This window comes from Aquarana catesbeiana, linkage group LG04 (assembly GCF_042186555.1).
Source record: "Aquarana catesbeiana isolate 2022-GZ linkage group LG04, ASM4218655v1, whole genome shotgun sequence".
In the NCBI taxonomy this organism is placed as follows: Eukaryota; Metazoa; Chordata; class Amphibia; order Anura; family Ranidae; genus Aquarana; species Aquarana catesbeiana.
Genome location: NC_133327.1, coordinates 516,459,181 through 516,485,930, shown reverse-complemented (window position 1 = coordinate 516,485,930; position 26,750 = coordinate 516,459,181). Strand labels below are relative to the sequence as shown.

General features: G+C 42.9%; 1 protein-coding gene across 7 annotated transcripts in view; it reads left to right on the top strand.

The window, feature by feature from the left end:
* Positions 1-26,750, top strand: part of UTRN (utrophin) — a 1,071,426-nt gene that overhangs the window by 61,025 nt on the left and 983,651 nt on the right. For 3 of the 7 annotated variants that reach the window (XM_073627748.1, XM_073627743.1, XM_073627742.1), the window contains exon 1: positions 24,130-24,288. The exons of 2 other annotated variants lie outside the window; for them this stretch is intronic. In XM_073627748.1, coding sequence (XP_073483849.1) covers positions 24,192-24,288 — 97 coding nt within the window. In that variant the 5' untranslated portion in view covers positions 24,130-24,191. Of the gene's footprint in view, positions 1-24,127; positions 24,289-26,750 lie in introns of those variants that run through there. 2 more of the 7 variants (XM_073627745.1, XM_073627746.1) reach the window with 2 other exon arrangements.

Below are 26,750 nucleotides of genomic sequence, written 5' to 3'. Positions count from 1 at the left end.
TCCTTCTACAAAATCAATTCCTCTAAATCTCTGATCCTCCCGCTCAATCTAACACACACACAACAGTCCCTCATGGAAGGATCTCTTCCTTATTCTTGGACGAAGAACTCGATCCCATACTTAGGAATAAAATTAGCCCCCTCACTACCTCAACTCTATGACCTTAACTACCGTGTCTTCCAAAAAATGCTTCCCCAACTATTAAATCAGCTGCGCACAACAGGCCTATCTAAACTAGGAAGGATCGCCTCCTTTAAAATGCTAATTCTCCCCAAGCTACTCTACCTATTTCGCACAGTAATCCTACCTGTTCCCCATTCCTTCTTTGCTTCCATACAAAAACAACTTTCCAGATATATATGGGAAACTAAACCACCCAGATGTGCTCATTACATCTTAACTAGACATCACAAAAAAGGAGGGGTAGGCCTTCCCCACATACAAACCTACTACTATGCTTCCATCCTGGACCAGCTCTACTACTGGTGGCACCCGAATCCCAATAAATCCTGGTCAATCATAGAATCATCGACTTTCAAACCAAATACACTGTGTGATATGCTCCTTATCACCTCGGCAGGCCTTCCTCCTCACACACTGCCTACTCCCCCATCAATTACGGCCTCTCTGACAGTCTGGAAAAAACTCACCCAGACGACCACCTTAGACCACCCGTGTCATATACTACAAATCCCTCTCAGAACACTAATGTTGCAATTACCAAATCTAAACCTGTTAAAATGGCAGAAACAAAAAATAACTAATATCTCAGACCTCTACAACACAAACAACACTCTAAAAACCTTTAAGAACCTCCAAACTGAATACAACCTCCCCCACACGGAAGCCTATACGTACCTGAGGATCTCCCACTTTCTTCAACGGTCTAAAATCTCTATTACGGCAAAAATTCCTGAACCAATCCACAACTTCTACGCACACACAACATACCCAAAACATGGCATCTCTACAATGTACTCTGCACTTAACGACAACCGGCCCTACTCCCAAATACCATCTCTCTCAAAATGGGCAGAAGAATTAAACATTACTGTCACCCCCAACATGTGGACACGTGCCTTTAAACAAACCTTTACGGCCTCCCACTGCTCTAATCACTGGGAATCATACCAAAAAACAATACACAGATGGTATCTCACACCCTACCGTCTCTCTAAATTCTTCCCTGGTCATCCTCCTACCTGCTGGAGGTCATGTGGAAGTGCTGGTACTATAGCTCACGTCCTATGGTTCTGCAGATCCCTGAGCTCATTCTGGAAACAAATATTTGCCCTAATCTCCATCATATCGCAGGTCCCAACAACCCCTAATCCCTCGCTAGCATTATTACACCTTGGAATAGAAAAATTCTCACCCAAGACACGAGTAGTAATAGTCCATCTACTACTCGCGGCAAAAATAAACATCACCAAACTCTGGAAAACCACAGATTCCCCATCCATTACCAACACACTTACAGATTTAAACCTTCAATGCGAAATGGAGAGATTAGTTGCTAGGAAAAATCTGAGAATGGAAAAATTTCTGTATGAATGGCATACCTGGCTCACGCATCCAAAATGTACTGTAACCACATGATGTACTATCCCTGCTGTAACTTCCTCCCATTCTTGTATTTCCTATTTATTCTCCTATTCACCCCCATCTACTGATGTAAGTAAGTTGCCTAACTAGCTGGTGCTTCCTCACCCTCACCACCACCCCTTCCCCCCCGTCTGGAGTTGAGTTATGTTAAAATGTTAAAATACTGAGCTTGATTTCCCACTGTCTAGTTTAACTTGTAGGAATATCTCTACATTACCTAACTCTACTTTGTTGGTTTCGGTTTTACTTGCTCCAGTCGGAACATCCGACTTATTGTAACAAACGTATAACTTGTTCACTATGTTGAAAAAGAAATAAAGAAATATTGAAAGTAAAAATTTTCAGATAAGTAATTTTTCTTCTTCACTGATGAGGCTGCACTGATGTGCGCTGATGAGGCTACACTGATGAGGCACTGATGAGGCTGCACTGATGAGGCTACACTGATGAGGCACTGATGAGGCTGCACTGATGCGTGCTGATGAGGCTGCACTGATGAGGCTGCACTGAGGAGGCACTGATGAGGCACTGATGAGGCTGCACTGAGGAGGCACTGATGAGGCTGCACTGATGCGCGCTGATGAAGCACTGATGAGGCTGCACTGATGGTCACCAAGAAGCTGTACAGATGGGCACTAATAACCTGCACTGATGGGGCTGCATCGATAATCAGTGTAAACAATGTACTGTCAGTCTTGCCGGTTATCGGCTCTCTTTTCCTCACACAGAAATAGCGTGGAAAGGAATGCTGATAACCGGCAAGTGTGTTTTCCATGTGATCAGCTGTGATTGGACATAGCTGATCACATGGTAAAAGGCTGCTGTGATTGGCCTTTTACCCCCGATCTGTGATCACCTGTGTCTGAAGGACACATCGCCCACAGAGCGCACCTGTTGTGCACCACAGGTGGCGTGCAGGGGGCAGGGTTCACGGTAAAGTACCACAGTCACAGAGCTCACCCGATTCGTGGTTCTGGGGGTAGGTCTATGGACGCCCTACCAGAACTGGGGAACCACGCTGTAGCTGTCTTTCAGATATAGCGCGGGCAGAAAGGGGGGTACATTTTGACAATAAAACCTAGAAACTGATTGGTTACTGTGCACATCTGCACCAGATTCTGTGTACTCAAGTTTTAGCAAATCTCCCTCCCTGCGTAGGTAAATGCCACCATGTGCGTGAGCTCTATAGTCTCCTTGTTTTTTGGGGGTTTTTTTCCCCATCCAATTTTATTTTTTATTTCTGTTGACCCTGTAAACTAAATAATCTAATCAAAGTCTTATATACTATCTACTTAGTAAAAAATGAAGAGTGCATTGGTGGATTGTGCCTTGTGTGCTCTGCCAAAGTGAAAACAATTGAACTTGCAATTCAGGTCAGTGTGGATTCCAAATATTCTTGTCATCCAAAGCAGAGGAAACACCCAGCTGTTCTCTGGTGGAAGTAGAGGGAAAAGTTAACTTGTGTAAGACAACAAATAATATTTATAGGAACATCTTGTGGGTCATCTTTTTATCCAGCTAATGAAAGAGAACAGTGTGCTCCGATCCATGTCTCCTATTTATTGCCTTGTTCTGCTCATAAGGCGTGACGAGCCTCTTTATCAGTCACTATTAGTGGCACACACAAATGTCATTGTTTAACAAGTTCGTGTTTTATGATCTCTTTGAAATGTTAACAGCCTTTAAGATTTGACTGTCAAAAAAGGCCATTTGTATGCATTGCCCATTGAGAAGCTCACCAAAGTCTTTATAAGATAAACTCAAGATTGTGTTAAACAGCTAATATGTCCTTTGCAGACTGTTTCTTATTAAAAAAGTTAAAGCATGGGGACATTTTATATTTTGCAGTTTACCATTTCTTAGACGTGGTACCTGCATTTGTTTTCTTTTTTTAAGGCTTTTCCTTTATTTTGCACTTGGTGATCTGGCTATTAACACCCTTCTTGTCTTCGGGCACATATGTCAAACACAAACGCCCTCGGGCCAAATCGGGCCCGCCATGCCTTGTCATGTGGCCCTTGTACCTAGTTTTGCAGCTTGAAAGTGGCAAGAACATCATTCCACCACCTCTGGCTCTCACCCTCCGCTTCACGCTGTCACTTGTAAACAAACAAACCTTCTGTGTTTACGAGGGACAGCTTTGCTCTTGGCGGTTTCAGGATCTAACAGATCTATGCATGCACCCACAGCAGGGACAGATCTCCAGAATCTGAGAGGGAGAATGCAAGGCGAGACAGAGCTGCCTACACAGCGGGAGGTACTAGACTTAAATACATGGGTAGGAGTCGGGCCTGGTAGGAAAGAGAGATGTGAAGAAGCTTTGGGGGGGACTTGGGGTTGCACACTGTGCATAGCGCATCCCTAAACTCTGCACTCTGTACTCAGTACAACCTTGAACTCTACATTCTGTATGTAACACACTCCTGAACCTTTCACTCTGTACGCAACGCACTCCTGAGCCCTGCACTCTGTAAATAATGCACTCCTGAACCCTGTACTCTACGTAACGCACTCCTGAACCTTGCACTCTGTATGTAACGTACTCCTGAACCCTGCACTCTATAGGTAATGCACTTCTGAACCCTGCACTCTGTACGTAATGCACTCCTGATCCCTGCACTCTATAGGTAATGCACTCCTGATCCCTGCACTCTGTACGTAACGCACTCCTTAACTCTGCACCCTGTATGTAACACACTCCCGAACCCTGCACTCTGTACGTAACACACTCCTGAACCCTGCACTCTGTACATAATGCACTTCTCCTGAGCCCTGCACTCTGTATGTAACGCACTACTGAACACTGCACTCTGTATGTAACACACTCCTGAACCCTGCACTCTGTACGTAACACACTCCTGAACCCTGTACGTAGCGCACCCCAGATACAACCGGCCCTGTGAGGGAAACTATATGCTGATGTTGTCCGCGATTAAATTAAGGTTGACTCCCCTGTCTAAGGATGTCTCTACTCTATGATGGAGCGTTGGAGACACCCTTGGACAGCAGCATTCTAAATCTGGGGAAGGGGTATTGTTAAAGTGGTAGTAAACCCAAAAAGTAACATTTGTTATATTTCAGCTATCCACGTCTTAGATGTGATGGTTGCATTAGTTTTCTTTTTTAGGCTCTCTTTCCTTTATTTTCACCTCGTGATCTGGCCGGTAAGTCTGTTGTTTTTAAAAAGAACAAGCTCTGCAGCAGAATGTATCAGTTACAGGGATGAGACAAAACATTTATCACTGACAGGTTGCTTACAATGATCAGGTAAAACCTTTATTCCAAAAGGAAAAAAAAACTGCTGTACCTGCTTATAAAGTATTAGCTGGAAATTGGCTTTAATTTGTTAGTTTATCTAAATCTGCTAGTATATCTAACACTCCCCTCCCCCCAGATTAACAGTGCTGCTCTGTTTCTTTCATCCAGAGTAGAGACACACTAATACGGAAGGTGTGTTACTGACCAGATCACCAGGTAAAAACCGAGGGAAAAGCCTAATAAATGAAAACTGATGCAGCCACAAAATCTAATGATGATTGGTAAGCTGCAATATATTACATTTTTGGTTTTGAGTTTAATACCACTTTAACACTGATCAAACTTCAGCTGGTTCAGCATGGAGCGGGTGAATTTTGATCAGTGTGTGGGCTTCCCTGCTCAATAGAAGTTGATTATTTAATCAAAGGGGGGTGTTAGAAAATGTTTATCAATAAGGGGGTGCAGCTGCTGATTGGTATATTCTGACAAGGGAGTGGGAGCCGCTGTCAGAATACAATAGCCCATTGGGGGGATTCCTCCATCCATTTTGTTTGTGTGGATAGAGGAATCTTTTATTTTTTTATCGTACAACCTGCTGGCTGAATGAAGCAAAAGCAAATCTTTTATTATCAGCTTTTGATACGCTGTCAGATTTAGATTGTCTTGATAAATTAAAGCCAAACTTCAGCTAATACTTATTAAAGTGTAAATAAACCCCCGGACACTCACCTTAGCGCCAGCAGACCGACACCCATACGGTCCCTCACTGGAGCCAGTGTTCTGTCGAGAAGTGCCCGCTATTGAGAAGTGCCTGGGAGGAACTGCGCATGTGCCACGCTTGCGCCACGCATGCGCCATACAGAACACCACAACAGCTGATTTTATGATCAGTTGTTGTGACAGCAAGATGGCGACTGCGCACAATAGCAGACAGAATACATTTTTCTGTTTAGGTTGTGCCCTGTGTTCCTGTGGCAAGTTCATGTTGGTGAGGGGCGGATTTCTACATGTTGTGGGCGGATTTATAAATGAGGGGCAGTTGGGGGTGGAATTTTTAAAGATGCCCAGTGCTGCAAAACAAAACTTTTTATGCTATTCTTCGAAGAATAACATAAAAAGTTTTGTTTTTCAGCACTGGGCATCTTTAAAATACTTATTGGTAAGCTGCAATAAATTCCATTTTTGCTTTTGGGTTTAACCACTTAAGGACCGCCCACCGCATATATACTGTGGCAGGGCTGCCCTATTGCGCGAAACGGCGTACCCATACGATGTCTCGTGCACACGTTACTGCGGGTGCACACGCAGCCACTGCACAGCGGGGGGAACCGATGTGCGGGTCCGGCGGCCACGATGTCCTTCGGCCACCCGCGATCGCTCCTCAGAGAGGCAGAACGGGGATCTGCCAATGTAAACAAACAAACATTCTGTCAGGGGAGTACAGTGTGATCGTCTGTTCCTAGTGATCAGGAACAGCGATCTCTCTCTTCTCCCAGTCAGTCCACTCCCCCCCACAGGTAGAAACACCTCCCTAGGACACACTTAACCCCTTGATCGTCCCCTAATGTTAACCCCTTCCCTGCTAGTGTCAATTATACAGTGATCAGTTGCTATTTTTAACTCTGATCACTGTAATGTCACTGGTCCCAAGTAAGGTGCAAAAGTGTCCGATCTGTCTGCCGCATTGTTGCAGTCTTGCTAAAAATCACTGATCACTGCCATTACTAGTAAAAAAAAAAATAAAATTATAAAAATGCCATAAATCTATCCCCTATTTTGTAGACGCTATAACTTTTTGTGCAAACTAATCAATAAACGCTTATTGTGATTTTTTTTTTTTCACCAAAAATATGTAGAAGAATACATATTGGCCTAAACTGATGAAGAAATTCATTTTTTTTGGGGGGGGGATATTTATCCCCAAAGTAAAAGTAAAAAATATTGTTTCTTTTTTTCAAAATTGTCAGCCTTTTTTTGTTTATAGCGCAAAAAATAAAGACCGCAGAGGTGATCAAATACCCCCAAAAGAAAGCTCTATTTGTGGGAAAAAAAGGACATCAATTTTGTTTGGGTACAGCGTTGGATCACTGCGCAATTGTCAGTTAAAGCGACGCAGTGCCATATCGCAAAAAAATGGCCTGGTCATTAAGGGGGTAAAACCTTCTGGTCCTTAAGTGGTTAAATACGCTTTATATTATATTCTTCAATTCATGTATCCACATGTGTTATTTTGTTTACCTGCTTTTACTGTGATTGGATATGGAGAACCATTGCATGCTCGGTCTTTGGAGAATAAAAGTGATATGTGTTATTCTTATGTGCTTGGTGGATATGTATAGAACTTTCCCCCACTTCTGTCCAGTGTCTCATTACAGAGTTCTCTTCTTTCTCAAATCCTGCTGTTCAATTGTCTGTTCAGGTCTTTTGTTCCTAAGAAGAGGAAATTGAATTGAATGGTAGTTCCCACCCAAGTTTGAGAAACATTAGCCCCTCCAGGGGTGTCAGTCTGTGGAGGACTGTTATTCAGCCCATTATAACTTGCACACAGTGAATAGTTAGTTGGTGTATGTGAGGCAATGAGAAATGTTGGTGTAATCTTTCTGCATATTTGGCTTGTCTGACGTTCATCCCACCTGTGAAGAGATAGCTCCGGAAGTTGATTATAGTGCTTTATCCTTATGAACCTCCTCACTTTGTGTGTAGGGTGGAATTCTATCAGTCTTTGTCCTCAGGCACTGCCTTTTCAGCACAGCTAAAAGCCATCAAGGTAAAGCAGCCAATAGATTATGCAATTGCTTGCAGGGAGCCTTCCCTGCCGACAGAACACAGTGATTAGGGTTGCCAGCCATAGCTGGCGGCACTAATTGTTCAGGTAAAACCCGACAGGCTGGTTGCATCGGTTGATCGATAGATCGACTTGTGTGCACACAGGGTGCCCATACATGGATCGTAATTCAGCCAGTCTCTGCTGGACTGACCAAATTTCAATCCATATATGGTTGGCTTAAAGTTGTCCTATACACGGTTCAAATTCTGTTTGATTTGGCAGAAATTTGAGCTGCGGGTAGTTCTGTTGGCACCACCCAGCCCAATAAACTTCAGCTGAAAAATTAAGGAATGTGGAAAATGTATGCATTCTAATCAGATGCAGTCATCGTTCAGGTATTCAGGCAGCTGTGGCACGGCAACTGTGTGAATATAATAGTCAACACCTCTTTGTGTGGATAGAGGAATCTGTTAGATTTTTCTCATTCAACCTATGGGCTGAACTAGAGGAATGGCTCGCATTATAGTAGAATTCCAGGCAAAACACAACTACTCTTAAAAATGCTCTCCCCCCCCCCCCACATTCCCCTTTTACAACCTATGCTTACTAACCTGTATAAGAAAGATGTATATATGCTTACCTATTGTCGGTCACGTGATCTCCCCGGTGTCAGCCAGCACCGGTTGTAGTGGAGAGAAGAGAGCGCTCGACAGCAGCTGATAATGCCTGGGGCTCACCTACAGGCTCTATGGTCCATCTGTTGTCTGTGCTGCCTCTACCCTGCAACCACCGCTATCTGGTACAGAGGAACCTGATCAGAGCAGAGCGGCCTAAAAATAGTTAATTATACAGATCGTTCTTAAGCAGCCCTAAGATATGCAATGGGTGAAAGGAAAGAATCTACAGATCAACTTCTGTTCAACCACCCTGTTGGAAAAAAGCTGGTCGATCAGAGCTGCAGGCTGTAGACAGTCAGAATACACAACAGGGAGGATTCCCTCATCTCATCTTGAATGTGTCCCATGTATGGCCAGCTTAAGGAGAGGGATTGCATGTGACAGGCATGGAATACTGCAAAATAATGGCATAAAAACTGCATATTTTTAACTTAATTTACCGGGGGAGTATTTAAGTATAAGGCCGGCCATACACGGTTCAAATCTCGCTCGGCCAGTTCCTGCAGAACTGGCCGAGATTGGAATCGTTACTGGGCAGGCTGAATTTACCAAGTTGATACAACCAGCCCGCTGGATTCTCTTTCAATTATTGCTAGCGGCTGCTATAGCCGCTAGCAATAATCACTGTCTTCTCCCTGGGGGGGGGGCGGCTTCCCTTGCCCTCCCCCGCTCCCTGCCGGGAGAAGACAATGGCCCGGCAGGTGGGATTCCCGCATCAACACTGTCTGTGTTAATGGGGAAATCAAGCAAATTTCTTTTCTGCAACCCATGGCTGTAGGAAAGAAATTTGCCCCTTGTATGGCCGGCCTAAGGCTTTTCTTCCACTTTAAGGCAACAATGGAGATTTTTTTTTTTTTGTTAAATTCTGGCCCACTACATACAGCCATTCAGGTCTCAGATTTCAGGCAATTCCTGTGAATTGGCTGATATTTGAGCTGTGGGCGGCCCTACTGACAACACCCAGGCTCGGCAAACTATGATGGAATCAAAGGAGCTGGCTAAATGGTGACTGCAGCCAATCAGATGCAGTCACTATTCTGGTATTTTGACAGCCACAGGTTTCAGATGTCAGAGTACAGTACTCAAGAGTGGGAGAATCATCCATCAATGTTATTTAGCATTGATGATATGGGAATCTGGATTTAGCACAGTCCAGCAGAAATGTGTATGGCCACTTTAAGACCACCATAGCATGAAGACAATAATGAACGTATTGATTGCCACCCAGAGAGTTTACAGGATCACAGCTTGTATCTGTCAGGGACCTCAGTAAGTAAACCTCCTCTAGGAGATCCCATTGTCTGCCCTACTTTAGGTATCGTTTACCCAAGCAGTGTTTTTACTGCATTCTACAGAGGAATATTTAGAAAATATAGAACTGACCTGGTTACTTGTCTGCTCTGTATAAAGCCTTGCATAGTAAATCACAGCTCCAGTTTTAACAGGTTTTTAAAGTTGACCTACAGTAAAACCTTTACTTCTGCTGCTCAGCTTCATGGGCTTGCTCTGTAAAAAAAAAAAATTCCATTGCACAGCTGAAATATTTAAAGCTGGACTCCCGTCAGCCATAAAAGTATAGTAGTACATGTCCCCCACCTCCATTACTGGTTCTGCTCTGTATGTGATGACATCAGCTGCACCTCCCAAAAAAAAGAAACTGCTTTGTAGGACTGGTTGCACAGCGGAAGGCTAGACAGGAATAAGTAAGTATTTCTCAGCATTAAACCACCCCTAGACTAAATGAGCATTTAAACGTTGCTATATGGGGTTAGGTAGCACATAGTACACCATTTTTATGGCTGACTTAAGTTCAGATTTAACTGCTGTCTTCCCGTCTGCTTCCACCTGTTCGCTCTGTGTGTGGCAGCTCAATGCCTTGTTTTGGAAGAACTGACCCTCAAAGGTACAGATACACAGATGTAAGGAAGATTTGAAAATTTCTTGTGATATGATGAAAAATGAATACTAAACGGTTTAAAGCAGAAAATGAGTACTACACAGTTTAAAGCAGAACTAAAAGCAGTATTACTTAACATCTGTTCCAACAACTTTGCCATGATTGGCCGGCATGGGCTGACATCACTCGTGTGCATGTGCAGAATTGCAGTAATTCCAACACACAGGTAGTGTGCCAGAATGTAAACTGTAAGGTGGCAAATGTCTTTTTTTCAATCATAAAATCATATGCAGTACTAGCAACTGGCCAAGATGTAGGAATGGTCATTTTATTGTGCAAACAATAAGATTATATTGCAGTAACAGAATAGTTTGGAAGGAAACAAGTGTGAATGAACCCTGCAGGGTGCCAACTGTTTTTTAAACTGCTGAATACTGCATCTTTTGTTGTTAATGTTCAAAGACCTACTCAAATGTAGGCAGCATTTTTTTTTCTTAAAGTGACACTAAAAAAGTCGATTCAGCTCTATATTGTCAACTCCATAAAGTACCTTCTGTTGCTCTCAGCCACCTCCAAATCTCCATATTCCTTTTCTTGTTGTTGCTGTGATTTAACTTCCTATTATAGGGTAGCTACGTTCGTTCTGCATGGTCCCACTGTATGTAGGAATATAACCACCCTCTCTTGGATCAAGGGATTTGTAGCGTGCATAGAGCAGTACACATTACTACAACTAACATGCACTGCTCATTCCAAACAAACAAAATTGAATGCAAAAGAAAAAGGTTCGGCAGCTCACAGAGGACATTGCAAGGAGTAAGAAACATCACAGTAAGAAACAAAGGAATGAAAAATAGATTACAGGGCCATTAAAGTGGTTGTAAAGGTAGAAGTTTTTTTTTACCTTAATGCATAGAATTCTGTGTGCAGCCCCCCCCAAATAATTACCTGAGCCCGATCTCGATCCAATGCTGTACCCGAGAGCAGAGGCTCTCTCCGCTTTCTCTCTCCTCACAGGGCAAATTGGTAGCAGCGGGAGCCATTGGCTGTCAATCAATTCCTGTGACAGGGCTCCCACAGCCTTGCTCCATATTTTTCCACAGGTACAGGCACATACAAGCATGGTGCTACACATTTTTTGGGATGGTCCAAAAATTAGACCATGTTAGCAAGAATTGGCCAGTACCATTAAACAAATAACGAAGGTTGATTTAGCAGGGAAGCCAGCGGCATGCCTGCTGCACCTCACGGAACAACCCATCAAAAAATGTAAGGCCTCCCTTACAATCCAGCTGTTGAACACGGCTAAGGCATGCATTCCCTTGTGTTGTAGGTCTGTGAATCCGTCCTCTAAGTCTTTTGGGTTTTCCAAAATGAATGAGACATTGAAGACCTCATGGCTACGCTATATAACCGGCAGTAATTTGTTTATACCAATGCCTATCTGCAGAAGGTCTGTCAACCCAGAGTCTCTGGGGTCCACTATTGTGAGACCCTGTGTTAGAGACTTCTTTTTTTTGTTTCCCTACCCTTCTTCTTGTCTCCTTTCAGAGTTGTTTGGGTCTTTAGCCTCTACCCTTTTCCCGAGCTCTCTTCTTTTTCCTCCCATTAGGGTCTCCTGATTTTGCTCCTTTTATACTTGTGCTCTATCTCTCCCCTTTTTCTGCCCCCCTATCCCCCCACCTCCTCTCATCCTCTCCCCCCCCCCCCGCACCCCTTATTCAGTACTGAGATACAGTGCCTTACAAAAGTATTCACCCCCCTTGGCTTTTTACCTATTTTGTTACATTACATCCTTTAGTTCAATGTTTTTTTTTTAATCTGAATTATATGTGATGGATCAGAACACAATAGTCTAAGTTGGTGAAGTAAAATTAGAAAAATATATACATAAAACTATTTTTCAGAAATAAAAAAATGATAAATGGCATGTGCTTATGTATTCACCACCTTTGTTATGAAGCCCATAAAAAAGCTCTGGTGCAACCAATTACCTTCAGAAGTCACATAATTAGTGAAATGATGTCCACCTGTGTGCAATCTAAGTGTCACATGATCTGTCATTACATATACACACCTTTTTGAAAGGCCCCAGAGGCTGCAACACCTAAGCAAGAGGCACCACTATCCAAACACTGCCATGAAGGCTAAGGAACTCTCCAAACAAGTAAGGGACAATGATGTTGAGAAATACAAGTCAGGGTTAGATTATAAAAAAAATCAAAATCTTTGATGGATAGAACATGGCACAACAGCAAACCTGCCAAGAGACGACCGCACACCAAAACTCACGGAACAGGCAAGGAGGGCATTAATCAGAGAGGCAGCACAGAGACCTAAGGTAACCCTGGAAGAGCTGCAAAGTTCCACAGCAGAGACTGGAGTATCTGTACATAGGACGACAATAAGCCGTATTCTCCATAGAGTTGGGCTTTATGGCAGAGTGGCCAGAAGAAAGCCATTACTTTCAGCAAAAAACAAAATGGCACGTTTGTGAAAAGGCATGTGGGAGACTCCCAAAATGTATGGAGGAAGGTGCTCTGGTCTGATGAGACTAAAATTGAACTTTTTGGCCAACAAAGAAAAAGCCATGTCTGGCGCAAACACAACACATCACATGACCCAAAGTACACCATCCCCACATTGAAACATGGTGATGGCAATATCATTCTGTGGGGATGTTTTTCAGCAGTCGGGACTGGGAAACTGGTCAGAGTTGAGGGAAAGATGGATAGTGCTAAATACAGGGATATTCTTAAGCAAAACCTGTACCACTCTGTGTGTGATTTGAGGCTAAGATGGAGGTTCACCTTCCAGCAGGACAATGACCCCAAACACACTGCTAAAGCAACACTTTAGTGGTTTAAGGGGAAACATGTAAATGTGTTGGAATGGCCTAATCAAAGCAAGACCTCAATCCAATTGAAAATCTGTGGTCAGACTTAAAGATTGTTGTTCACAAGCGCAAACCATCCAACCTGAAGGAGCTGGAGCAGTTTTGCAAGGAGGAATGGGCAAAAATCCCAGTGGTAAGATGTGGCAAGTCATAGAGACTTATCCAAAGCGACTTGAAGCTGTGATAGCCGCAAAAGGTGGCAATACAAAGTATTGACTTTAGGGGGGTGAATAGTTATGTACATTTAATTTTTCTGTTATTTTGTCCTATTTGTTGTTTGCTTCAAAAAAAAAAAAAAAATACATCTTTAAAGTTGTGGGCATGTTCTGTAAATTAGATGATGCAAATCCTCAAACAATCCATGTTAATTCCAGGTTATGAGGCAACAAAACATGAAAAATGCCAAGGGGGGGTGAATACTTTTGCAAGGCACTGTATATCAGTTGCAGTTTTCTGCAGCTATCCTGACATTATATTCTGCCCATTAGGTTACACGTTTTTTTTGGGTTACTTGGCCTCTGGGGCTCCTCTGGTGATCCCAATATTTTTTTTATTTTTTGTTCTATTTTCTTATTAAACCTGGTTACATTCATCTGTTGAAGTTCATGAGGATCCCTCTGTTGCATTCTTCTGAGACCTCTACATCTTTGCCAGCTGTTAAATAATCTAAAGTCTGTTGTATCTTGTGTGCTTACTGTTGCTACAAGGTTTTCCTTGTTTACTTACTGATTTTGATACCTCTGTAACTTTATCATGCACTACTCTTGCATATGTCTGTACAATGCAACTTCTTCTCAAATAAAGGAATTCAAAAATAAAAATCATGCGACAGCCGAACCGCACTCGCTGTCTTTGTCAGTGGATGCAGACAACATGGCTTAGGATGGAGCGGTTTCTGATGGTGGCAGCCAGGAGTGACGACAGGGGAGCCCAGAAGAAGCGGATCGGGGCTGCTCAGTGCAAAACCATTGCACAGAACATGTAATGAGACGGCCGCTCCCCGCCCCTCCACAGCTCAGCGTCCAATGAGCGAGGAGGAGCAGAGCAGGAGAGATGCTGATTGACAGGCAGCAGCTCTCTGCTCGGGGAGCCAAGAGAACCGAGCCATCGGCGATGTTTGATGGCTTGGTTCTCAGTGCAGAGACGCCGGGGGAACAGATGCAGCATCGGACCGATGCTGCATCCACCTAGGTAAGTATGATGGGGGAAAAACCAGATTCCCATACTTCTCTTTTGAGTAACGGATGCGTATGGATTATTTTTGGAGAATAAGGATATCATTTAGTTCAACTTTAAATTTAGCAAAAGTTGAACAAAACTCAAGTCTGTAACTATAAATATGATCTTAGAGTTCCATCACACCATATCTGTTGAGCTGCTTTGATCTCCAAAAATCAACGCAGGCTCAACAGACGGGCACATAGAAAACAAGTGTTTCCTATGTGCCCTGTTTACAATGAAATGCTGCATTAAGGCGTGGTGCTCTGCCTAAAAAATGCAGCATGTCACCTCAGCGTGTTGCAGTGCATAGACTTAAATGCAGTGTCATTTTGTGACACTTCAATAAAGTTAAAAAAAGAAAAAAGTAAGCAGTGCAATGCACTGTAACAAGGCATCACTTCGCCCCTACACAGGTTTTTGCCTGCAGGCTGGTGTGAATGAGTCTTTAATGTTATCTTACTACAGAAATTATTATTATTATTTTTTTTTTATATATAAAAGTATTGTTGCTTTGTTGTTAGAAATTGAAGTCTACAGCTGACAGTAGGAATCTTGTACTAACCCGTACACACTTGTCTCTTGTAATTCAGTATTGACAAGCCTTAAATGAAAGAATGGCAAAGATCATTGTGAAAATGTAATCCATCCTATGACATGTGAACCTGTGACCTCTCATGTATCACACAGTGAAAGGAAGATTGGGAGGCAAATAAACGTTACATTAGTCTGATAAGCTTGCTTGTCTGTTATTTACCTATGGTTACAGTAGCTTTTCGGTGATCTAAAGTCTGATGTACGTTTTCTGTGAGCATACGGAAAGATTTCTGTATGTGTTTGTATGTGGGGTATTTTGACTATAGTGTGATAAATTAGTGATGCTCAACATGCAGCCATGGCCTATCCATGCTCAGTGCAAGGCCCACTGTGCTCCAGACCTCAAAGCAGAACTTCACCAATGTATTGATCGACTTTAGTACAACTGGCCTTTTGTTTTTTTGTAGCCCGATCACTATCAGAGGCTATAGCCACCAGTAGTGGTCATTGTACCCTGACTTCATTGATGGGGGAATGAAGGAATTTTCTTTCCTTCAATCTGTGGTTGAAGGAAAGAAAGTTGCAAATTGTATGACCTGCCTTAGAAATCTCAGAAGCTGGCCTGGTATAGTCCAAAAAAGCAGGAAGAGCTGACTGGCAGCACACCAAACACCCAAAGGTACACATTTTAATACTTTTTCCACATTTTTTTAAGAGGAGGGGGAGGACCAAAAGGAAAAAAAATGTTTAAAAATAGTTAGGTTCTGCTTTAAAATATAATTAAAGGCAAAACTTTTTTTGCCTGTCAAGTTTTTATTGCTGTATTTGCCCCAATTAGGGGAAATTCACCCTCTCTATGTGTCCAGTTTACCAATTATCACCGAAAGTGAAAGAAAATCCCAAAGTTTGGGTTGTCCCCAGAACAGTAATAAAGGGGAATTCTTCCAATGGGGATACTCGTTCTGGTGACTATGGTGACAACCAGGGATTCCCATACTTCCTGTTTTGGCACTGGGACAGGAACTGAAGTGAAATCTCTTCACCGGGGGATGGCAAAGAAAAAACTGACAGAGGTTCTCTAGCCAAAATAATAAAAAAAAGTTTAGACTTTTAGTTCTACTTTAAATCTGATAAGGAGTACAGTCTGAGTCAACTTTGGTGCTAGAATCATCAGCTTTCAGTCACGGTCCAGCTTTAAAGGGTAACACCACTTTTTATGTAAAACAAATAGCAAACAAAAAATACATTTTCTAGCAAACACAATTGCTCTCTAAGCCATGTTGTCATTTATTGTTGTTAAACATGACCTTTCCTTTTCAATCCTCAGTGCTGTAATGTAAAATTCAATGCAATATTGCAACCTGGTGGGGTTCTGTACACAGTTTGTGGTGCGGGCGGAAGCGGGGCGCCTTTAACCCCAAAGAAGGAGTTAACCAGGGATTAAAAGCGCCGCTGCTGAATCGCTTTACAGGCGCTTCGGCAGCGCTGCCCATTAATTTCAATGTATACACCGCTCCTGCACCGCCCCAAAGACGCTGCTTGCAGGACTTTTTAAAATGCCTAAAATGCCTAAAAAAAAGGGCTTTCAGTGTTTAAGGGGTCTTTCTCTTTAAGCCCAGGAGCTGAATGGAGGAGCTCCCAGGCTTCTGCTCCTGCTACAGAACACCCGGTAGGAGTACTGATAGCAGGCACTGTACAGACCATGCTTCCACATTGTGTTTACAGAGCAAGTGAGGCAAAGTCACATGTGACGTCATGGCCCTTCCTGTCTGTTCCAAGTTGAGCAGAGCTGATGCAGAAAATTCATCACATTTAATAAATTAAGTAAGTTTAAAAAAGTCCAAGTGCCCCATTAATCCTCCAAGTCCCAGCAGAAGTGTCACATGCTCTGGATGACATTGGCATTTACAGCATAGTTATTAAAGGCTTGGTTAAGTGAGGACATTTTCATTCATCATCTTAAAGTGGTTGTAAACCCTTTACAACCACTTTTTGCTACGGGTAATCCTATAATAAGGCTTACCTGTAGCTACCCAGGATATCTCCTAAACCTGCACGGTTTAGGAGATATCCCCTGTATCTGCTTGTGCCAACGTCATCAGCACATGCGGACTGAAGCAATAGCAGTACGTGCCGTTGCTTCAATTAGACTGTGCCGATATCGGCAGCTCCCGTGCATTTGCGCGGGAGTGATGTAATCACGGCTCCGGCCAATTACAGCGCCGGAGCCCGCGATACCCGGAATTAACTCTGGGAGCGATGTCGATGGCCAGAGTGGTGAGCGAGGACTGCTGCGGGGGCTTCGATCAAAGGTAAGTAGTACATAATGAGCTAGTATGCTATGCATTCTAGCTCATTATTTGTGTTGCAGATTTTTTTTTTTTTGTTTGTTTTGTTTTTAGGTTTACAACCACTTTATTTCAGACTTCTGGGTGATCTCCATGCAGAAGCACTATCTTAGAGATGAGCAGATTTCTCCAAATAATAGACTAGAACTCCGATTGCTACCCAGCTGAGTCAGTGTGTGAGTTTGGAATATTGTGATTTATTTAGTTCATTTACATCAATCCCTGCCCTCAAGGAGCTTACAACTAAGATCCCTATCTCACATACATATACTAGGGCCAATTAACTTACCATTATGTCTTTGGAAATAGGAAACAAGTACCCAGAGGAAAATCACACAGGCCCAGGGAGAACATACGAACTCCTGGCAGGTAGTGCTGTGGTTGGGGTTCAAACCTATGACTCTACTGGTGCCAGGTGGAAGTGCTAACCACTTGGCCACAATGCACAGTGATATACTGCTTATTTTTCCTACATACACACAAGAGCCAACAGCAAGCATGTTCAGGCTGGGTTCACACATATTATTATTTCAGATTCTTATATAGCGCTGTCAATTTACGCAGTGCTTTACATATACATTGTATACTCACATCAGTCCTTACCCTCAAGAAGCTTACAATCTAAGGTCCCTAACTCACATATAGTGGGGACGGAAAGTATTCAGACCCCCTTAAATTTTTCACTCTTTGTTATATTGCAGCCATTTGCTAAAATCATTTTTTAATGATTAAAAGTTCATTTTTTCCTCATTAATGTACACACAGCACCCCATATTGACAGAAAAACACAGAATTGTTGACATTTTTGCAGATTTATTATAAAAGAAAAACTGAAATATCACATGGTCCTAAGTATTCAGACCCTTTGCTCAGTATTTAGTAGAAGCACCCTTTTGATCTAATACAGCCATGAGTCTTTTTGGGAAAGATGCAACAAGTTTTTCACACCTGGATTTGGGGATCCTCTGCCATTCCTCCTTGCAGATCCTCTCCAGTTCTGTCAGGTTGGATGGTAAACGTTGGTGGACAGCCATTTTTAGGTCTCTCCAAAGATGCTCAATTGGGTTTAAGTAAGGGCTCTGGCTGGGCCATTCAAGAACAGTCACGGAGTTGTTGTGAAGCCACTCCTTCGTTATTTTAGCTGTGTGCTTAGGGTCATTGTCTTGTTGGAAGGTAAACCTTCGGCCCAGTCTGAGGTCCTGAGGACTCTGGAGAAGGTTTTCGTCCAGGATATGCCTGTACTTGGCCGCATTCATCTTTCCCTCGATTGCAACCAGTCGTCCTGTCCCTGCAGCTGAAAAACACCCCCACAGCATGATGCTGCCACCACCATGCTTCACTGTTGGGACTTTATTGGACAGGTGATGAGCAGTGCCTGGTTTTCTCCACACATACCGCTTAGAATTAAGGCCAAAAAGTTCTATCTTGGTCTCATCAGACCAGAGAATCTTATTTCTCACCATCTTGGAGTCCTTCAGGTGTTTTTTTAGCAAACTCCATGTGGGCTTTCATGTGTCTTGCACTGAAGAGAGGCTTCCGTCGGGCCACTCTGCCATAAGGCCCCGACTGGTGGAGGGCTGCAGTGATGGCTGACTCAACTTTCTCCTATCTCTCGACTGCATCTCTGGAGCTCAGCTACAGTGATATTTGGGTTCTTCTTTACCTCTCTCACCAAGGCTCTTCTCCCCCGATAGCTCAGTTTGGTTGGACGGCCAGCTCTAGGAAGGGTTCTGGTCGTCCCAAACGTCTTCCATTTAAGGATTATGGAGACCACTGTGCTCTTAGGAACCTTAAGTGCAGCAGAAATTTTTTGTAACCTTGGCCAGATCTGTGCCTTGCCACAGTTCTGTCTCTGAGCTCTTCAGGCAGTTCCTTTGACCTCATGATTCTCATTTGCTCTGACATGCACTGTGAGCTGTAAGGTCTTATATAGACAGGTGTGTGGCTTTCCTAATCAAGTCCAATCAGTATAATCAAACACAGCTGGACTCAAATGAAGGTGTAGAACCATCTCAAGGATGATCAGAAGAAATGGACAGCACCTGAGTTAAATATATGAGTGTAACAGCAAAGGGTCTGAATACTTAGGACCATGTGATATTTCAGTTTTTCTTTTTTAATAAATCTGCAAAAATGTCAACAATTCTGTGTTTTTCTGTCAATATGGGGTGCTGTGTGTACATTAATGAGGAAAAAAATGAACTTAAATGATTTTAGCAAATGGCTGCAATATAACAAAGAGTGAAAAATTTAGGTTGGTCTGAATACTTTCCGTCCCCACTGTACTAGGGCCAATTTAGGCAGAAGCCAATTAACCTAGCAGCATGTCTTTGGAGTGCATATGCGGGCACAGGTTCGTGCCTAGGGTCCGATGCATGTCTGTTCACCAATTCAAATCCCAATTTTTGAATAAATTTCCACCTGAACCAGACCCAAACACGCATCAGATCCTTTTTCAATCCAGACCGTGGCTGCCCCGAATATGTGCAAACCGGCTCCATTGAGAGCCAGTCACAGTTGCCTGTCATGCAAATTGGATGCTAAGAAACCGCATCCAATTCGAATATGTGTGAACCCAGCCTTCATGATCAGAAGAGCTTGCCCTGACCTCTGGTCATAAAGGGGTTAATCAGTGTTTTAGCTAAACCAAATGTGTCGTGTGCCACTAATAAAAGGTTAGTAAAATAAACTAAAATTCACAATTTAGCCTATAAGCAACCGTCTATCTTTCAGTACTGTGTGATATAGTCAGTGTATAATAGAACATAGAGTAGGTTTCCTGTATGTTTGCTTGTTACTTTCTCTTAAAGTGTTTGCCATGGACCTCTAAACAGTAATGGATTGCTCTTCTGTTTCACACCCTGTTCCTGTTATAACCACGTTGTTGATCTGTAATTTTTTTTTTTTTTTTTAATGACTACGCGTGGAATAATAAGGGGCCTAGGCAACCAGCCAGAGGCTGTTGGGCAATAATAGATCCATTGGTATGTACAAAATGTGATTACTGCTGTCAACACCACAGACAACCAAATGGAGAGTGAACACAGTAGACAGAGAGTGACCAGAAAAACAGATTATCAAATTCCGTCATAAGAATGAAGCTGCATCTTCCCAAGACAAGTTGAGTTTATGCTTGTGAGCTATTGAGGAGAAACTCAAAAAATTGATGTGCTATTACAGTAACCAGTTGGGCTCCCAGCTTTTGGATCTTTTACGTACATGCTGCTATTAAAAATAAACTTTTTTATTCTCCTTTCTGTTTTCTTTAGGCATAATTTTACTTTAAAAATGTTAGCTTCTAATTTCAGTTTACAGATACTTTGAAGTAAAGTGTTGTTCTGTGTTAACCATATACAGTATATTAAATGTTGAGTTTGCTTTGTAGTGCAAGGTTTCAGAACAAGTTCTCTTTGTCAGATACAGAGAACTGAAAAATCACATACTTACTGTATGTACAGTATATACACAAATTTAGTAACCATCACATAACACAAGTTAAAGAGGAAGTAATCTTCCATGGATTGTTTGTACCTACAGGTAAGCCTATAATAAGGCTTACCTATAGGTACTGTAAATATCTCCTAAACGTGCACCGTTTAGAAGATATTTACTGTATATGCAGCCGATTACGTCATCGTCACATGCGCACTGAGGGAACAGCCACCCATGCCATTTCTTCAGAGCCCTGTGCCGTGACCAGCGGCTCCCACGCACGTGCACGGGAGTGATATCACGCAGCTTCGGCCAGTCACACAACCGGAGTTGGCGGACCCAGTAGGAAGACGGGCGACGATGGATACGACCTTCAGCGGTGACAACGAGGGCTTCGTTTGCAGGTAAGTTTCACATAATGTGCTAGTATGCGATGCATACTAGCACATTATGCCTTTACCTTTCAGGTCAGGAAAAAAAAAAGAGGCAGTGGTTTACTTCCTCTTTAAACTGTATGTTATGACATAAATATAAAAATAATCATTCAGTACTTCTCTGCCATAAATGCACATTTCATCATGTTTTTTGCTTTCAAACATTGCAATTATTGTTTATATTATTTTTTGCTAGGAAATTGCTTAGAACCCCCAAACATTATATTATATACATTTTAATGCAAAAAACACAATATATATCCCAGTTTTTATGTAAAATTTAAAAGATGATGTTACGTCGAAAATAGATACCAAACATGTCATGTTTTAAAATTGCACACTCCCGTGCAACAACGACAAACAACCTAAATTTTACTATCTTTAGGCGAAGCTTTAAAAGCTATTATAGGTTACTACTTTAGATTTACAGAGAAGGTCCAGTTCTAGAATTGCTGCCTATGATCTGATATTTGCAGTGATACCTCACAAGTGTGGGACGAACACTGTTTGCGTGTGTGCAAGACCGACGCGCGCATTCCCCTTTGTACGCTAGCACAAGGGGATGGGGGGCACTTTACGCAAGCACAAGGGGACGGGTGCACTTTTTTTTTTTATTATTATTTTTTTTTTTACACTGTTGCTTTACCCTTTTTTTTGCATCACTTTTATTGCTGTCACAAGGAATGTATACATCCTTGTGACAGCAATAGGCATGAGACAGGTACTTTATAGAGAGATCTGAGACCCCAAATCTTCTCTGCCCTTAAAGGTGTTGTAATCCCTCATGTTTTTTCACCTTAATGCATCCTATGCATTAAGGTAAAAAAACTTCTGACAGTGACCTGCCCCCCAGCCCCCCCGTTTTACTCACCTGAGCCGTTCGTTCCCTCGGCGGAGACGCGCTGGACCTCTCTGCCCGGGGTTCTAGGCTCTTGATTGGATAGATTGATAGCAGCGCAGCCATTGGCTCACACTGCTGTCAATTAAATCCAATGACGCGGGCCGAGTCCGGCATTCTGTGTCTATGGACGCAAATGCTGAACTCGGGAGCGCTTCTCCCAGGGGGTTTACCGATGCAAGGAGGAGCCGCGAGCGCTGCTGGGGGGACCCCTTAAAAGGAGATTCGGGGCCATACTGTGCAAAACGAACTGCACAGTGGAGGTAAGTATGATAGGTTTGTTATTTTAAAAAAAAAATACGAAGGTTTACAATCACTTTAAAAAGCATTCAAAACACCAGATCTGTGTTTTTGAAGGCTTTTGATTTTTAAAAAAATGCACTGCGGACATCCGGGTAAACCAGAAGTGATGTCAGGTGCCACAGCTGCAGGCATCATCCCAGTGTCCCGGATACGTCGCTGGTCCAGAAGTGGTTTATAAACCTTCCTATTTGCACAAGGGGAGGGATCTCCAGCTGATTGACAGCCTCAGCTCTGTGCTGTGTAAATGGGGGGATGTCCTTTCCTTCTGTCCTTCCTATCTTCCTATCAGCTTTAAGAGCTCTCTTCACTGAGCTCTGCAGAGTGTAACTTCAGATCTCCCTCTCCTGGTTTCTGAAAGCTCAGACAAGCTGTATAAATTCTGCACTTTGTCTGTAGAGGAGAGATGACTGCTGATAAACAGGTACAACTTGAAGAACTTGTTTAATCTTTGTGTATCGCCTGAGACCAGTCACTTCACTGGGTATGTGTAAAGGTTTACAACCACTTTAACCACTTCAGCACCAGCAGGTTATACCTCCTTTCTTTCCAGGCCATTGTTTAGTTCAGTGCCATGACAGTTTGACTGCCAATTACTCTGTCATACAATAGTGTACCCAAATGACTTTGATATCATTTTTTTTGTAGGGGGGGGGGTATTTCTTTGGTGATATTGAACCCTTTCACTGCCACTAATGTAAAAATTATTGCGGCAGCAGCTGGAGTTAAACACACATTCTCAGCAGCTGCAGCTACCGGAAGTGTGTGATTATCTGACAAGCTGACTACTGGCTCTCAGACGGAAGCTATAGGGCAGCGCTGCAGCATTCCAATCACTTCCACACACCCTGGTAAAGGGCAGCCCCCTCCCCGGCCTCTGCCATTCTTTCCAGGCCCGCATGGTGGGTGCTGTCTGGTATGGAGGGGGGGGAGCCGAACAAATATCTGTTCGCTGTGCTGTTGTTTCCTTCTTGAATTAGAAGCAACAGAAATAACTTTTGAGCCTTAAAGCAGTAATCTGAACTAAAAAATATAGGCATGTGTTTTCCTGCTGAAATCTTTGTGTCTTTTTTGTTTATTTCACCCAGATCTGTGCAGTAATTCAGCATGAAACAACTGCAGCACTTGCTTCTCTGCAGGGGTTTTCTGTAATAAAGACCAGTGAGTGCTGCACTCCCCTTGTGCAGGGTGACTGGTCTTGTATCCGCCCCCTCTTGTAGTCATGTCACTGCTATATTTACAAGGTAATAACTGTGTTTGCAAGGGCATTCGGTGCACACAAAGTGTATTTATGCGTGGTGGCTATTAAGGTATTTGTTTCAGTAAAAGTTTTTATTCCTGAAATTCTTCTCTAAGCATCCTTTCTAAGCCGAATGACAGTTGGGAAGATTTTTTTCCTATGCATTTTAGACATTCTGTCTGCAAACGAACTGACATAGCAGCCTTGTGTAACTTGAAATGGCTGTTGAATAATCAGAAGTGCGTATGTATAATTCATACGGCTTACAAACAATATGCGGTGCTCTTCATTTTCCTTGTCCTTCTAACAGCTGCAGTTAGTACCTAAACTGATTTTAATGCCCAGATGAATAATGGGTTTGCGATGCCAGGAAACTGCCAATTGTTTTCCTTGGCAAGTCCAGTCTCTATTTGTGACTGTTGTTTTCTTTTAATTTTTTTTAAATTCATATCCCCGGATGAATATAGCGAGGGAGACTGACTTGGTTCCCACACAAGCCAAGACCCGGTTTGTTTTTGCTTTTTGACCCCCTGAGGGAAATGCAGGGTTTTCTCAGAGTTGTAGCAGTTCAGCATGTCATATAGGAAATGCTGGGAGGACAGAGCCCGCCCATGATACCGATGTCTGCAGATCTGAGTTTGTATCCGTTTCCTCTAATGCTGGCTGTACAGATGAGAGTAAAGCATGAGCGTGAGGGGACATTACCTGCAAACAAGACATAAAAATCCTTCACTGGCTCTTCAGGGAGGCTGGAACTTCACAGCGACTTCTCGGAAAAAAGGTAAAAACTCGGACTTGGATTTTCCACTTTGTCCTTGCTACAATGATTTGCTTATTTAATGGTGACTTTCAAGAAAGTAATCAGGATTAAAGGATTTATGATGTATTCTTATAAGAGAGGCAAAAATATAAAACGCTTTCCAACTCTTTCCTATTTCCAAGGACAGCCACGGGTTTTCAAGATTCAGATTTTAAGCCCTTGGCGCTGTAACTGATAGTATAATAATATATTAAGGGCTCATTCACATGGGCATTCAGTATTTATGTAGCTGGGAGGCACCCAGGTGTTTGCATTCAGCCGCCTGTACAAATCAATGACAGGCTGTGGCTGTACGTGTGTCATCCTTACCTGTGAACAGGGATGGATGAGAGGCCTTGTACACAGACCTCTGTCACTCCTGGGTGCCTCATAGTTATGTAAACACACTGTAGGGGCCCTCTGCACCCATGTCAATGAGCCCTACGGATGATAACATAATATTAAAGTTGAATTAAACTCCAGCATATTAGCACATTATGGCAGACTTATAGTACCTGTAAAACAAAGCCCACTAGCATTGCACTGTTAGTGCTCCCACTGGTCCCAGGAGCTTCCATCTTTTTCTGGTCTTCCTTCTGGGTTCCTGCTTTTCAGCGACACAATGTCGACATATATACACATTTTGACAGAGGTTTTAACCATATCTGATGTATCCAAACTATTAACAAAATGTGTGCTGTGTGTGCGCTTTTTTGCTAGTTTCTGTGCCTTTTGTGCATTCTTTTGCATGTTGCTTTTGCATAGGGAAGCCCATTGAAAGTGTTGGGCTGCCATATGCACAGACAACAGGCAAAAGAAGTGCCTGACCCATTTAAAAAATTGGGCTGCACCAAAAGACATGTGCTTTGGTTGCGTGAACACGTGAGTGCTAGAAAGACACATGGGGATGCCATTGAAGGGTAAGTCCACCCTAACACTAAAATCCCTGCATCTACAGACATCCACGATCTAACACTAACCTATCTAGCCCTACAAAAAAGAAATCAGTATACATAACTTTTTTGAATCCGATCCGGTCTCCAGCGGCGGAAGCTCTGCAGAGGACACAGCTGACAATGGCTGTGAAATGAAAGGGGAGTGATGTCACCCATAGACTTACTATGGGGCTTCCATTGTCAGATGTGTCCTTTGCACCCGCCTCCACAGCGAACCCGAAGCTGACAGCTAAGCGTGGGATCGGGTCGGATCGGCTTTAAAAAAAGGTATGTATACTGATTTCTTCTTTACAGGGTTAGTGTTAGATTGTGGATGTCTGTAGAAGCAGGGATTTTAGTGTTAGGGTGAATTTCTACTTTAAGAATTAATGGCAGTTCTGCATGGATGAAAAAAGGCAGCATGTTGTTTGTGCTTTTGCGCACACTCCTGCAGTGCACAGATGCGAATAAAGTTTAAGATTCAATCGCCGCCTACCAACATTTAGTCAGCCACAGAACTTACGTAATTATGTAGTCAGTAATAAAAGGGATGAGTTAGCAACCATATAAATGCCTAGATTTATTGTGTTCTCTCATCTATCAGACAGGTATATTTTAGTAATTTTAATGCATTGCTTAACCACTTGTCCTCCAGAAGGTTTACCCCCCCTTCATGATAGATTGCTAACACACAACTCAAAAAGTAGGTGCCAAAACCATAATGGTGAAGCACCTGCATTAAGTAAGGCCATGACAAGGTGTCAAAGGCCTTATTGACGTCAAGAGACAAGAACATTGGCTCTAAGGACCTAATATGAGCTATATGTTTTGTATTTGGAGGAGCCGACTAATAGCGTCACCCGCTTGTCTTCTTGGGACAAACCCCACCTGGTCTTTATCAGGCGTGGGAGAAAGGAATTCAGATGGTTGGCCAGAATCTTAGTCAGTATTTTCATATCTATATTAATTAATGAGATCGGCCTGAAATTAGCCCAAGAAGAATGATCCTTGTCTGATTTGGGGATCATTACAATATTGGCGGTCAACAGGTTTGATGTAAAGGATTGACCATCTTTAACAGAATTATACATAGCCATCAAATACAGGGCAATGACATCCGCCTATTTCCTGTAGTACAGTGCCATAAAGCCATCCGGGCCTGGCCTCTTGCCCACCTTCAATTCTTTGATACACTGTAAGACTTCTGAGACCTGTATGTCTCAGTCCATTAGGGATGTGTGAGTTTCAAATAGGGAAGGTAAAGACAAGCCATTCAGAATGTTGTCTAGGCCCTGGGTGGAAGATTGGTTGGGGGCCGAATAAAGATTAGTGAAGCGATGACGTCCAAGACCCGATAAGGATGTTATGGCGGGTGCGTAAAGTAATGGGGGCATATTTTGGGGTTAAAAGTGCGTAATCTATAGGCCAGTATCGCATTAGGTTTGTTCACCTTGGCATACCATTTCTGGCGAGCCCAGCATAGGGTACGTTCTGCCTCATCGGTTAAGC